General features: G+C 39.7%; 1 protein-coding gene across 3 annotated transcripts in view; it reads right to left on the bottom strand.

Moving 5' to 3' along the window:
• The window catches only part of SLC5A10 (solute carrier family 5 member 10), a 546,087-nt gene that overhangs the window by 484,984 nt on the left and 44,665 nt on the right, over window positions 1-16,438 (bottom strand). For all 3 annotated transcript variants that reach the window (XM_069210113.1, XM_069210111.1, XM_069210112.1), the window contains exon 2: window positions 15,437-15,508. In XM_069210113.1, the coding sequence (XP_069066214.1) occupies window positions 15,437-15,508 (72 nt within the window). The remainder of the gene's footprint in view (window positions 1-15,436; window positions 15,509-16,438) is intronic.

Genomic DNA, 16,438 nt, shown 5'->3' with positions numbered 1-16,438 from the left:
CGTCTTACCAAATATGAGATAATTATACTGGGGTCACCTAATGTTTCACTGAAACGATGTACTGTCTTGAATCCGGCAACTATACTTCCTGCTGAGAATACTGAAGTTAATAATGAAGAGGAAGTTGAGCATGACTGTCTTGAGGTAACAGAACTATGTACCAAGCCAAGACCTGATATTCAAGATACCCAGTTAAAAGAAAATGACTGCATTATGTTTGTTGATGGATCCTGTTTGAGAGGCTCAGTCGGAATGCTGAGAGCCGGTTACGCTGTATGTACCATAGCTGGTATCATTGAAGCTTCCTGGCTCGAGAAAGTGTATTCCGCGCAAGTGGCAGAACTAATTGCCCTTACTAAGGCATGCCACACAGCTGAAAATCTAAGAGTCACTATCTATACTGACAGCAGATACGGATTTGGAATTGTACATGATTTTGGCCAATTGTGGTCGCAGAGAGGTTTCATGACCTCTTCTGGTTCTCTGTGAAAAATGGTGAACAAATTAAGGATTTGTTACATGCGATTCAGTTATCTCTTGAAATTGCCGTGGTGAAATGCAATGCTCACGGTTAGTCGCAAGACTTTGTGTCCATGGGAAACGGCTATGCAGATCAAGTTGCAAGGTTTTACGCATTGAACTGTATATCGTTTAAGGATCAATGGGAATTGATGCCACAAACTGAAAATGACACATGCTTAAACCTTGCATTAAGGGTGGTTGATACCTGAGATGAGTGAAAGACACTGCAGGGTCGTGCTAGCAAAGAGGAAAAACGTTCCTGGCAAAGAATGCAATGTGTACAGAGGGCTGAGGACTTGTGGGTCTCAGAGGAGGGGAAATTAGTTTTGCCAAACAGTCTTCTGTCACAATTCGCTAGGCTCTACCATGGACAGGCACACCTCGGGAGAGATGCATTGATTAGGTCATTCAAAATCGATTGGTTCAACCCAAAGTTCAGACATGCCGCAGAGGTTACCTGTCACAGGTGCATCATCTGTCAACAGATGAATGAAGGAAAAGAGACTGTGGTAACTTTGAGCCACATAGGGAGAGATGGTGGTCCATTTAGCAAGCTGCAAATGGATTTAATTGAAATGCCTGTTTGCGGAGGATTGAAGTACGTGTTGGTGATTGTGTGTGTTTCCAGTCACTGGATTGAAGCTTACCCGACACGTAGAAATGACAGCCTCACAGTTGCAAAGCTGCTGCTTAGGGAACTAATACCCAGGTTCGGGTTTCCCGTCTCTATAGAATCAGATAGGGGCAGACACTTTGACAATGAGGTGATCAAACTCTTGGGTGCAGCATTAGACATTGAACAGAAGCTGCATTGTAGCTACCGCCCTGAAGCATCAGGATTAGTAGAGCAAATGAATGGTACCTTGAAATCAAGAATGGCAAAAATGTGCGCAGCTACCAATATGAAATGGCCAGATGCATTGCTCTTAGTGCTGATGTCAATGAGGAACGCCCCTGATAAGAAGACAGGACTATCACCACATGAGATCCTCATGGGCAGAGCTATGAGGTTACCAGCAGTACCTGCAAATGCTCTAGTGAATATGACGGATGATATGGTGTTGGATTACTGCAAAGGCTTGGCTGATGTGATTCGCTCTTTCTCTCACCAGGTAGAAGCTAACACATTGCCACCGATCGGTGATCACACCCTACAAGCTGGTTGTCAAGAAGCACGTGAGAAAGTCGTGTTTGGAGCCGCGCTGGAAGGGGCAATATCAAGTAATTTTGACAACAACTACTGCTGTGAAATGTGCAGGCGTTCCAAATTGGATACATGCCAGTCACACAAAGAAGGTAACGTGTCCAAATGATGAGGAACTTGAAGTTTCCAGCACAACAGTTCCAGAGAGGGAAGTCTCAGGGCTAGAAAACAGCCAAGAGGGAACTGAGACTGCAGGAGAGCCCACTGAGAACAGCCTAGTCCCTCAAACAGTGAATGAGTTCGAGAGAGGTGACAGTGTGCCTATCTCAGTAGAGGCAGCAGGAGAACTAAATCAAGGAGAAGTTCTCCCAGAAATAGACGGTTACGGGTTAGAACTTGAACCCGTTACAGATCCAGACGAAGAAGAAGAAGAAGGGGAAATAATAGAAAGAGACCAAAGTAATCCGGCATTCCCTTAGCCAGTTACAGGTCCATCAAGAGAAAACACCATATTACAAGAGGAGGGTTATGTTCAGCGTCCTGAAAAGACAAATCGGAAGAAGACACATAAGGGAGATAACTGGCCAGAGAAACTGGCTGCAAAAGCAAGAAGCGTACCAGATGAAACAATAACAGAAGAGACTGATACATCCCGAATAGAAGATCTGAGTGAAGGAGAATTGCAAGGTGAACGCAGACTGAAAAGAAAGAGAACCACAAATAGAAGGTACGCAGGTCCTGAGTGGGCATATGCAACAACATCTGAATGGCAACAAGAATTCTTAGCGTTCTGTTTTGATCGAGAAGTACCAGGCCAATACCACGGTACCTGAAGTAACTCAGAGAAAAAGATTTTGTTAAAATCGAAAGCTGAAAAACTTATGAAAAGAGACTTATAAACTACCGGATGAGACACTGATAACCTGATTTGACTTTAAGAAACTTGATTATGGCAAGCTGCTAACCTGATTTGAAAAGGGGTCCTGGAGTGAGTGAAACGCTGTAAATATACGCAGAGAAAAAGAGACTTTTTGCATCAAAGAGAAAGAAAAAAAAAAGAGAAGAGAAAAGAAAAAAACGTTATATCGTCCTCAAGTTGATTGTTGGGTTTCTATCTGATGCTTTACAGACATGGCTTATAATAGAGGTAGTAACAAGAAGGGTAAGGTGTGTGGTTGGTTGAGTCTTATAATAGGTATTGTGTGTGCAATAATAATAGTGGGAGTGATTGTGGGAATGCCGTGGTTGGATAAGAAAGTGACTAACAATGCTTCAAAACCTGAGACTACAACATTAACACCGTGGGAAAAGTTTGAGCAGGATACAAAACACTTGCATGAGGGAACTAATTCAAGGGGGGAACTTTCCACTAATGTCTTCTATCTCTTGCTGAATGAGTATGTTGAGACAATGAATGCGAGAAACTGTTATGTGTGTACAAAAATCCCTTTGTCAGTGCAAGAAGGGGTCACCTATCATAGCCTTCCGTTAACTTACGGGATAAGCTGTAGCTTGCTATTAACAAGATTCTATATTCAAGAGCATGTGCAATACATTTATTCAAATTTGGATGTTGTGTTTTCTTTTGTGCCTGTGATTGAGTTTCTGAACAAACTAGCTAAAGATCATAGTATAAAAATAGTTAGAGGTTTCTTTGAACCGACGCTTACATTTGGGACAGCTTATGCACATCGCAATAATCTGACCTGCTTATTGACACCTGTAGAGAAAAGCTTCTTAGATCACACTGATGATAGACACAAAGCATTGAAGGAAAGATTAGAAAAGGTGCTAGAAAAACGCACACATGCAAATGATTATGCTTATACTGCAATAAAGATGCAAGGCAAACTAGCTATAGATGCACTGCATGTAGGGAGGCTTTGTATATATAGGCCAAAATCTGAGCAAGACACTTTATTTGTGGGAACGAGTGAATGCAGTCATGTGTTTTTCTTTCAGAGTAAATGGACATTCATGTTAAATGAACAGGATCCAGCGATCCCTGGGATCTATTACATCTGTGGACTTAATGCTTATTACAGTCTCCCTAAGGGATGGTATGGGACATGTTATTTGGGAATAGTTTTCCCAAAAATTTACCAGATTGATGACTTAAAGCAAATACCTAAAACGTCTGAATTACAATATGCTAGACAAAAACGAGAGACAGCGGCTGCTGTCATTGGAGACATATTTGGAGCCATAATTCCTTCAGTAGGGGTTATCCTGAACTCCATAAAGATTCAAAGGTTGTCTACTATTGTGGATAACATGCTGACAAATTTCACAGGGGCTATACTCCTGATGGATACTGAACTTTCTGCAGAAAGAGCTATGACTCTTCAAAATCGGCTTGCTTTAGACATTCTTTTAGCAAAGAGTGGCGGAGTCTGCAAAATGCTCAACGAGCGTCACTGAAGCTCATGGCGCAGATTTGAAAGACTTAAAGGAACCTGGAGTGTGGGAGAAATTTGGAAAAGGAATTGCCAGAGTAGGGAGCTGGTTTAGTAATATTTGGAATGGTGTACTTGCAAAATTTTTTAGAGGGTCTATTAATTGTTTTGGCCTGTCTATTAGGATTATGGGGAGCATGCAAAATGAATGATACATTTTAAAGAAATTGGACAAAGAGAACCAGGAAGAATGAAGAAAATGAAAGGGAGAAAATGTTTAATGAAATTTGGGAAAGTTCACATAAGGGACAAAATGTCGAACTGTGCATTATGCGTAAGGTGAAAAATTAAAGTGAAAGGTCAAAGGGAAAGGTTTATGTGATGACGAACGTCATCAAAGGAGGGACTGAGAGAGCGTAGCTTATATAATCTATATTAACATGAAATGTTTATGAATTAAGGTGTGATGATGCCGCATAGAAACCGTAGTAATAGCAATTTTGCTTAAACGTGCACTTGAATTGTGACCACGGAGAGTGGCCACCAATGTATATGTAAACTAATAATGATGACCAAAATGTTTATGTTACGTTTAAATGAGCTTATATTAACATTTGCATTATTAAATCTGTATTGAAAACCTCATAGGCCTTAAGTTAGCATGAGCCGGAGTTTAGCTGCCTGGCTCTCATATTAAATGCATTTTCCTATTTTTCAGTGTGCTGACTCACTAGGGGCCATGACCCCATTCGTTCTTTTCCTTCGAACTTGGAAGATGAATGTAGCCATGTAGATCTGTTTCTCCCTGTTTCCCATCGTCTCGAAAACTAGAATGTTATAAATTAATTGAAACAGTGTAGATTAATGTAATGTACAAGGTCATTCAAACCGGGGAAGTCAATGGAACTGCTGACCAAAAGATGTGCAAAGAATTACAAGGGAATGAAGTCACCGGATGTGCCACCTCTGAAGACGTCAATTATGAAGACCAATCAAAAACTTGTAAACCAATATTGGGTGAAGATTAGGATTACCTAATGTCTAACTTGATAGGTTAAAGATAGTGGGGTACAGTAAATGTCCAATAGAATTTTGGGGGAATGTACTACGAAAAAGGGATAAAAAACCATGTCACAGGGAGGTCATTTAGGTGGGTTAGGGAATGCTATTGATTTTATCCAGAAACTCTGTCACTCTGGTGACTTGAGATTTTATTAAAATCATCCTTGCTCTTAGTTTGTCCATTTACACTTTTCCTCCTTATGAGGGAAGTGCCTTTTGTCCCTTAGCTGAATCCTGACTGATGGCGATTTGACTGATGTCCTGAGGACGAAGACTGATCCTATGTGCTGACCTAATCTTTGGAGGGTAATTATGACAATGCATTTGTAATTTGTCTGTTTGCTTTTCCTTTCTAGGTACCAACTGCTTACTTTTGACAGAGACCTTAGCTAAATGTTTTCCAAATTGGTGTTCTAAATTGTTTTGCATAAAGCCCAACATGCGAATGCTAATCAGTGGTTAGGACAGGTGTTCACCTAAACTGATGCAAATAGACAAATGACTGAGACTATGCTTTGTTGAACTGACAGGATATTGACATTCTGCTAAACTTGATCTATGTTCATGCCGTGTTATGTTCTGATGTTTGTGATTCTCGCGTTTATGAAATCTTACCAAAGTTACCATATCGTGACTATGCTATTATGTTTCTTGGTGTTGAGATTAATGCATATGCTTCTAGATGGTAATTAATAGGGAATAAAATTCATAAAATTCTACTAAACTGGTGTGGTTATTCATGGCTGAAAGGTCATGGTAGCGTTTTGAATTGATTAATGACTTTGACTAAAGTGAAATGCATTGTTGTGATAAATATTGATGACATTATTGATGTATTGATTGATATATTGATTAGCTATCTCGTCCTACGGTGTCATAAAGGGACGCGTTAGCACTACTACAGGAATGGCTCCAACCAAAGTCAATGGGAGCGCACACCAGGAGACTCCCATTGACCTTGGTTTGATCGGTTTCTGTCATGGGCACTAGGCCTACCAACACAAGTGAGGTACCATTTTTATTGTGGGATTCATGAACGTTCCATCATAGAAATTTGAGGAAAATGTGTTTTTTTAAAGTTTGAGGTTTGCAAGGTATTCTGGATCAAATAAAACACCTGGTGAATATAAATATACAGGTGGCTAGATTTCCCTATGTGCTATCTGAGCTAGGGTCCCAAATCTACAGCTACCCACATTGGGAAAAAGGGCCAGTTTTCGCTGGAAAAATGTGATACGTCCATGTTGTGTCTTGGCCCTTTTCCTGTAGCAGACATTAGGCCTATCCACACAAGCAAGGTACTATTTTTATCGGAAGATTTGTGGGAGCAAAGAATAGAAGAACATTTGTTATTAGCAATGGATTCTGCTGCATTTGTTGCTTTCAAATGTAAACCAGTGTATAAGAAAGAAGACATTTTGAAAAATAACTTCTAAACCATAAGCTAGTACGGGTACCCACAAATTAGGAGATGTACGAATAACTGCTACTCCTAAACTCCATATCAAGTGCCCATTTCAGAAATACACAGGTTTTCTTGATTCCCAACTTTTCACTCTATCTATTTCACTATATGAATTGGTCTATACTTGGTACTCAACGAAAAACCATTGTACCATGCAGCTCAGTTGTTGGCTCTGGGTACCTTGGGTTCTTAGAGAACCTATAAACACTATATATCCCCACAACCAGAAGGGCATAGCAGACATAATGGTGTATTGTTTTGATAAATCAGCCATAAGGACAAATAGTTACATATGAAAATGTCACAAATGGCTGTTTCTTCCTACTCGTTTTCAATATTTCTATATTTCAACAGTTATGTTCCTTGGGAAAACCTTGAGGGATCTACACATGTTACCTTTGCTGAATTCAGAATGTTGCTAAATCTAAAGCTTTCCTGGATGGATCACCCATGAGTTTGACAGTGCTTTCCACCCACAAACTGGAAGTAGGTTGAACAGAAAAAAATGGGCTACCTCATTGAAAAATGCCCAAACTGTGGAACAAAATTAGTTTTTTTGATTCAGCTCTGCATGTTCCTGAAAGCTTGGAAGATGGTGACTTTAGTACAGCAAACCGTTCATGGATGCCATTTTTAGTAAAAATACAGACACTTTTATCTGGAGCACTTTTTCCCTATTTTCTCAAAAACTCAAACTTTTGCCTTATTTTGTCAATTTTCTCCATCTCACCTAAGAGAATCCACAAGCCCTGGATACCTTTAGAATTCCCAGGATGTTGGAAAAAAGGATGCAAATTTGGCATGGATAACTTATGTGGAAAAAAGTTATTGAGTCCTAATCGGGAACTATCCCAAATAGCCAAAAAAGTTATCAGCACTATGGAGGAGAAGCCCAGCAGCTAAGGGGTTAAAGAAGTCTATGAATAATGCATGGGGAAATTTGCTTTTTACCCCTTTTTTTCTCAGACCCTACTCAATGGATCACCCTGAAACTTTTCAGGAAGGGGATAAAGAGAATTTCGAGTTTTCTTTGGAAAGTTTCATGAGGATTTGTCAAACAGTGCCAAAGTTATTAGCAAACCAAGAAATGCCTTGTTTATGGAAAATAACCCTAACTATAACTTCTCAGTGGTGACCGCCACTAGGTAGTATATAGCCAGAGTTTGTTACCAATTTGGATATAGGCCATGTGGAGACATTGATATGCACATTGACTCGTGTGAAGTATTTTGATGGAATTGAGGAGCTAGGATGGCTTGTTAGTGTCACAGTATGACTTTGCTCACGGTATTTGGTGGGATTTAGTTCAGTGGGCTATGTGTGGATGTGAAGTGATAGATATTTTGTAAAGAGTGGGTTACTGCCATGTCTCAGAAGTGTTTTGGGTGTACGTGATGCTCTGCTTGATTTTCTGTATTGGAGGAGCTGATGATTGTATATTATGGTTAGTACTGTTGTGCGCTTGATGCCACTCAGCTATTTGGAACAGCGGAACTGTGCTGGAGGAGTGACCAGTGTACTGTTAAATGAGCTCTGGTGGATATTTGTATTGTGGGCTAGAGGAGTTTTGAGTGCGCAGCCACATCTCGTTACTGGTTGGTCTGGCTAGCACCACATTCATGTGTACAGGCCTGCCCAGTGTGGTCTGTCCTTTGCGTTGCTGATAGTCATAGACGCCATTGTTTGTTTTTGTGGTGTTGGTTGGAGGGGGGTGTTTTTGTGAGCATGAGATATCCCAACATTTTGCCACGATTCAGGTTTACATGATAACGGGAACACAGGAATACCAGGGTTGCCATATCTGGCCAGTATTCCCACTCATGTACCTTGCAATTCCGAGTGGAATGTGGAATATGAAATAGGCCCTAGGATTGCTGGGCCCTTCCCACATGTTTACTCACAATTCTGGACATGTTTCTACTCACAATTCCTCCTGCTTATAGTAGGATGATTCTATGCATAGAAACTCAGGGTAGGCGACACCTGGTGCATATCTCCACCTGGTGAATTCAGAATTGGGTGCGTGGTACCTCCTAAGGTGATGATTCTCCACATTACTTGGAATCAGGCAGTATATGGTGCAGCTGTACTATAAGGGATGCTTGACAGGTTACCCTGTTTAACATTTCCTTTTGCGTACAGGAACTACATGTCTTTATGTTCTTGCTTGAATTTCTAGGTGTAGGATATGCCCGTGGCTTTGGGCGAGGGGAGATTGAGGGGGGGGCTTAGAGTTGAACACTATAGACATTGACATAGCACCATCCAAGCTGATGGAACAAAAGAGCAATGTGTGCTTTTTATGCCAACATAGAGTAGTCACAGAAGACACAATGATCCTGTTGAAAACCTGCAAAGCAGAGATACTGCAAAATGAGTGAGGCTGAAATAACAGATGGTGCAGCAGTTAATGTTGGCGACATGAGAGGAAGCAATTAGGCCTTCTGGCTGCAGGGATCATGCCTACAGCTGTCCACTCACTCCGCCTGCGCACGTTAAAATTAGACGAGCAAAGTTAACATCCTCAGCACAGATGTCTCTAGTATTAAAGACTCGATGATGCCGCTTCCATGCTGTGGGCTCGAAGTTTGAAGCCAGGCTACTGAAACGTGCCAATCTCAGTGCTTAATTTGTGCTTGTTGTTTCCGGTGCGGAGCACCAGCACTTATTTTTGAGGGCCGGGGCTTATTCTTCTGCCTCAAACATTTGCTGCGAGCAAAAGACACATATGGGAATGACGGAGAAAGGGAAAAACTAAAAAGCGTCACAAAGGGAGAAATTAGAAAGCTACATGAGTGAGCTGAAGGGGCAGGAAGTGGCTTTATATGGATTGAAGAGGCCCGAGATGGCTTCAGGATTACACTGCTCCAGTATTCTGTGCTCTCACATTTAACTGCAGCAGCCGCGTGTTTAAGAAGAGGGCTTTGAGCGCCAGCACATTTTTATTTACAAATTAAGCACTGGCCGATCTTCCACACAGGGAATATCATTTGCATCAGATTTCAGTATCTGGGAAAGACAAAAATGTATGAAGGGGAAACAAACCTGCTAAGTAACAGATTAATGACAATCTCACAATATTTTATGGAGGGCCACGAGGTGGCAATACTAGACCATGTTACACAAGGTGCCACTTAAATATTTTATGTTGCGTGTGGGAACAGGTCATGACTCATAAGAGCCGAATTCACTATTGAGTCATGATGCGGTCCCCTCCCTCAACAATGGTAATAAATAGCATCTAATACATTGTTAATTTGCATATTGGTTTTATGCCATAGTATTTTTCACGTGTGCCTGTTTTAATAATACATATTTAACTAAAACCTGAATGAAGTGGTTGCATTTGGGCAGCATTGTAAATTCCTATTTAAGAGATCACATAAATATAGGAGGGTTGTTTCCCTAGTAAAGTAATTGTTAGATGCTATCTGTGAGGCATTAAAACGTGGTTTTATGCCAACATTTCCACTGTAGTAATAAATGCATGAACGTGCGTTGATTTCTACAGGTGTTGTAAATAATGTACTATTGGGCCACATTTATTATCACTGCCAAGGCACACCATAACTCATGACCCACCCGCAACGTCCTGCTCTTTGTAAACAGTCTTTTTTTAACTGCCTCAGCTAAGTTGTGTACACATGACACAGGGCATGAGTTATGGTGTGCATTGTGATTTGCACACCATAACTGTCAGGTTTCGTGTCTTTTTTAGTTTTGTGTTTGCTGATCTACAAATTAACTTTACCTGTGGTTTTAGTGAATTTAATGGGATTTTTTTTAATAATCTACCACATTCACTTGCCATGTTCCCATTGTCTAGGCCATGCACTCAACCCTCTTTGGCTGTGCACGGTGGAGATTGGTTTTCAGGTCTGCCTGGCCTTCCAATTGGCTTAACTTGCCAGTTGCCAATTTTCATCAATGAGCGTCAAAGGTATTAGTGGCCTTTAATACTTCATTTATCTTTGCCCTTCCAGAATGGATATGCTTAAAAATTTGACCGAACTATCAAACAGCTAAACCTTGTAAATGTCTGTCAAATTATTTGTGGATTTATCAAATGGTGCCAAATTTATTAGCAAATATACACTTCTTTGACCCCTGACTTGAAATCGTCCTCTCTCCACGTGGACCTACATGAAATTGAGAAAGCAGGAGTAAGCTAGGCATGCTTATTCTCTGTCTAATTTCGTACACATTCATCAAATGGTACCAAAGTTATTAGTAAATCAAAAATGTTTTGACCCATCATTTTAATCAAAGTCCGTTGAATATGCAAAAAACCTTATATGCATCCACCGAGTGTGGTAACTGCCTACCACATTTGATGCAGTTTCATCAAACAGCACTAAAGTTACAAGCAAATGAAAAATTGATTACACCCCCTTTTAACTTTTCTCTCCAATATGATGGATTTGCACAAAAATTGTCATAGAACACCAACTCTTCCAAGAATTTCCAAATTTTGTGCAGATTCTTCACACTGGGCTGATGCTATTAGCAAACGGACATTCTTTCGGCGACCCTTTTTTAACTGCCCCACCCAAATGACGAGACAGCATAAATACCAACAGGATACCGAACAGACTACATCTTTGCCAGATTGTGTGCAAATCTATCAAACTGTGCCACAAATATTACTAAATCAAAACAGTTTTTAACCCCGCTCCATTTAGCTTGGCACAGTTGTATCTTTAGAAAATGTAAAATACCTCGACTGAGTGTAACTTGCTAACAGCCTATCACATTTAATGCAGATTCATCAAACAATGTCAAAGTTATGAGCAAATTAAAATGTTATTTAACCTTCCTCTTACCCTTACCTTTGCCCCTCCTTGATGGACTGAACAAGACTTAACATACCAAGACAAATATAATTCTTTCAAGCTTCTGCCAAATTTTGTACAGGTTGATCACAAAAAGGTAAAATGATTATCAAATCAACATTTGTTTGCCTCCTCCTTTTTAACTGCTCCCACTTGATGGATCCGCACAAATTTGAAAATACCAAGAGTAATCTCAACACAAACATACTATCTGCCAAATGTTCTGCATATCCCTGAAATGGTGCAGAAGTTCTAAGCAAATCAGTAAATGGCTTTACAACTGACAAGAGATACAAAGAAGTAACACTTCAAGCTCACCCAACACCTTTGTCAAATGCTAAGATTTAAACCTCCTACTGAATAGATTTACTCCAAACCAATTAAAACAACATGTCTGAGTAAAGTTTTACATTCATGCCAAGTCTGCTGTAAATCCGTTCAATAGTTTTGGCTGTGGATGCATACAAAAATAGGAAACAAATATTATTTGACCCTTCTCAACATGTTTTCTCATACACAGAACTGCATGAAATTTTGTGTGCAGGACTGTAGTTGACTACACTGTCTGAGTGTCAGATTCGGTGTGGATCTGTGGTCAGGGAGCTAAATTTACAGGCAAATCAAAAAATGACTTTCAATAGCAAGTGTGGCGGAACGATAACTACATAGCACACCTACCACTGTGTAATACAGATAGATAGATAGATAGATAGATAGATAGATAGATAGATAGATAGATAGATAGATAGATAGATAGATAGATAGATAGATAGATAGGGGTTTCTTTATTTTTTTTAATGAATTGTTAAAACAATTTCAATTCAGTTCAATACCTTTATTTATCAATAATATTTATTTTGGCAAATCGCCACAAAAGAACAGACACAATCAGTAACAATACACCAAAACAGTAAAAAGACATTTCTAAAATACATTCATTAGGAATAATCAATTATTGCTAAGAAAAAATCAAGTAAGGTGGGAGAAGAGAGAAAGAAAAAAAATATATATATTTTTTTATAAACATACATTTGATCCCATATCCAAGACATAATAGGCTGGAGACTTTTAAATCCCCCCACCATAAAGTACAATACAAGCTATAAAAAATAGGGGTGATTTATGCACAGTGCAATGTTATGCTCAGTTTCGCAGTGTGCAATACAAGCTAAAAGAGGGCAGATCAGGAGCAGCACAACACCTTAATTATGATTAGATAGAAATATCTAACTCCCCATCATCATATAGTGCATAATGGGCTAATTAAAATATACAGTTAGCAGTATAATGGCTCGACCTCAGTGACACATAATTTTTGCTAAATTTTGCTGATTACCTCCAAGAAGTTGGTTCTAATTCAAGTAGGAGACAATAATTCTTCCATAGAATGTACCATATAATAAATACATTTCAGGAGTAATTAAAAAACTTTGTTGGATTATTTAGTCCTACCTGCAGCATAATCCTAGTGGTCATGGCAATGTTAAAACTCTATCGTTATGATGAAGAGATTCATATTTCAGAAGCAACCTTACTAAGTCATGTTGCTTCCTAGTTTTTTTTTTACCATTGCATTTTGTGAAATAAAAGCACCAGGTCCTGCAGCACTCCACAGAGGCTGTCAGAGCCCATTCAGGCTTGCCAACCCATTTATGGCATGCCCGTGGTCCTCAACACCAAGGAAGGAATGTGCTCACAAGCATCTGAGGGCATATTTGATTTTCTCAAATTATTAAACCAATGAACAACAAGGTAAGGTTATGTTTTTCACAAGCAAAGTGTTTCTCCCAGTCAAGCATTGGACATTTGTTTATCTCTCCTATATAGAACACCGACTCCATTCTGCATCATTTAGCACTACTGCGATTCATTCAGGGACTGTATTTCATTGCGATTTCATTACTTACCTTTGGCAAAATTATGTTTTTTACAATGTCTATGGCATTCACGTTTATATTTGTTTTTCGGTTTCCTTCACAATAACCAACAAGGTTCGTTCCATGACTGTTAAGATTACAATGTTACCATCTGGTGGGCTTTTAACTCCACTTCTAATCTGCGGTCTTTGTGAGCTGGATGAAATACGGTAACTAACTAAAATGCTGGTCAATACGTTCTAAAATATAGCTTAGAATAGTTAACTTTAATAATACGTCTTCGAAGATCCAGTGTTTTAATCGATCTCCTCCCCTTTTATCTTGTGTTTCCTTGTCAACTGCATAAAATTCCAAAAGGTCTTCACTCTATAATGCACTTTGCCAAGTGTTTGGCTAAGGAATAGGAGAAACTGTGAATCTTGATTGCATCGAATGTGTTCAAAGATCCTCTTTTTAGAATGTAAATGATGTATTGCCAATGTATTAATGTTTGCAGGGACATTCAGTAAAGCATGGAGTATTCTCTATCACAGGTCATGTGATGGTTAATTTCCTGTTACCTTCAATTCTTCCATTCGAAAGCCTTTGTTGGTTTGGCGTCACTGCAAGCCTTGTAGTTATTGCATCATTAGACTCCTTCTAGATCAAAATGTAGTTTGTTGCTCACTTCTGAAGTGGTTGTCCACCAGTCTGTCTCTGAGTGATTTTAACTTTGTACATGAGACGTTAGGATGTGGTCCCAATAAACCTTTTAAACCAGGATTACCCCCAATGCAGTTCCAGTGTCTATGGAGTATGTGTTATTTGCTTGGACTCCTTTGCGAATGTCATTACAATTTTTATGTTCTTTTCATTTTCCACTTTCTTGTTAGACTGAAGGACTTCCAGTCACAATTTCCTATTTTCTTTTAATAATCTTTATTGCAAGACAACTTCGGGATGACCACTTGCTCTGAATCTGTTCATCATTTCCTTACATTGTTTACGTAATTCGAACTCTGTTGAGCAGTTTCTATTTAGTCTTGTGAAATCACTGTAAGGGGGTTTCTATTTTAATGGTTGATGATGATGACTGGCAGCATGTACAACCAGAGACTTTTTATTCTCCTTATTCCATGCAATCTCTTTCTCCCAACATCCCATTGTGAGATTAGCATTATTTGGAGAGAAGGAAACTGCACTGAAAGTCCCTTCTTCATCGATATATTTTATGATAAAAAAATTAAATGTTGTTGAAATATATTCCTATCATGTCCTGTAGCATCTTGGAGTGTTGGCAGTATGCAATGTTCCTTTTCACCAAGAAGTATATGCACGTTTGCATTCGTGTTTGAACTTATATGTATGTATATAGTGATACCGCATTCAAAGTGAAGAGATGATGGTTCTTTGACCATGGGATGTCCAGTAATGAGTCAGTGGAAGAGCTCAATGTGAACACAATAGGAACGAAAAAGTGGTTAATATAGACGTATTTTCAAATAGGGATTACATTGCTAGCAGCACTAAAAATGAGTAGAAGAGAAGATTCACTTCTTCATTCAACAAATTCAATTCGTTCTGGATGCAGAGCTTCTCATGATACCATTTTACCAATGCCGCATGTGGATGGAATCTAATACATCATAGCATTTAGCGTATTGTAATTACCTCAGTGCCTCCTGGATAGTTTTTGCATTTTTTGCATTTTTGGATTATCATTGATGACAAAGTTACCCCCTTTGTCTACAGGGTTGACTTCAATAGTGTTTGGATATTTAAACTGTCTCTGCACCAGAGTTTGTAATACGGCACTGGCAGAGAGGGCAAATATTTCCTAATTTATATGGGGCCAACCCCATTCAATTGAGGGAACATCCCTTAGAGGAATGCCCCCTCAAAATCTCACTGGTGCTACGTGTGGGGGCGTGATCTATATTACAGAAGATGTAATGGAAGCACCTTAGCCCCCTTTTGTAATACCAAGTGCCCCGGGTGTCCACATGACCACTGTGTCCTAGAATTCAATAATTCAGTAATTGTACTGTTTCGGCTCACTAGCGAACTATTTTTGTAACTTCTTCATGACCTAACTGGGGTAGAAGGGTACAGAAAAACATTCAGTCTAGAGAGGGCAGTAAGAGTTATTGGATACTCACCGGCCACCAAGCCATGTTCCTTCCAGCCAGGAAGTAGCCACTCAGTGTGTTCCTGTTCACCCTGCAAGAGGACTGGAGAGAAAATGAAACTTGGTTTAAAGCATGCATTCACTAGTGGTGGTATAAACAAGCATTGCAAAAGCCAATTGGGCCAGCATTTGTATAGTGCACGAACACTGAGGGACAAAACTTACAGTTACACAGGCACATGCTTACATGCATGCAGACAGAAAACACATGCTCATCATGTACAAAGGGAACCACCTTATATGCCCATGTACATGCAGGCAGTACCCAGATAGGCATACACATAGGCAAGACACAATGAAATATACAGACACACACAACTTACATAAACACAGACCCAATCCACACACACATGCGGCAAGTAAGTTGTCAAGGAGTGGCAATTACACCATTTTCCCCAAAGTCAATAGAAGACAAAGTTCCACATTTACCATCACATTTTCATTACCTCGCCCAGCCACTCTGCACTCAAGAAATCATAACATTATCCCATGATGCACTTACACATGAACCTTATAATGACAAAGAGACAAAGATACCTGCAAAATCTAAAATATGTGATGACCATGCTTTACATCCCCACATGTCAGATTATAAACAGTCACAGTGCACAACACACTTCACACAAATTGTCACAACAAACAAATGAACATTGAAAAAATGTTGCTTAATTCTGAGCAAAGCTAACACACAAAGCTAACATGTAGCATCTACATAGATAATAAAGAAGGCACAGCATAAATTACAGGAAAACCTGCAATTGAAGATACAATTAGAGCCACCTGCCACAACACCTACAATGCAAAACGGATCACAGAATGGTGTGCACCTGTGGACCCCACTCTTCTGTAAGAATATGAAAGTTCAGTCCATTCCATCAAATCCCACTGGAGGGACGGAAAAGTCCTCTGCGTGGTAAGAGACATGTACCCCCGCCCAGAGTGCCCAACTGTATGGTTGTTTGGATCTTTAGTG

Source organism: Pleurodeles waltl, chromosome 10 (assembly GCF_031143425.1).
Source record: "Pleurodeles waltl isolate 20211129_DDA chromosome 10, aPleWal1.hap1.20221129, whole genome shotgun sequence".
Taxonomy (NCBI): domain Eukaryota; kingdom Metazoa; phylum Chordata; class Amphibia; order Caudata; family Salamandridae; genus Pleurodeles; species Pleurodeles waltl.
Note: the sequence above shows the minus strand (reverse complement) of the source record. Positions and strands in the feature narration are given on the sequence as shown.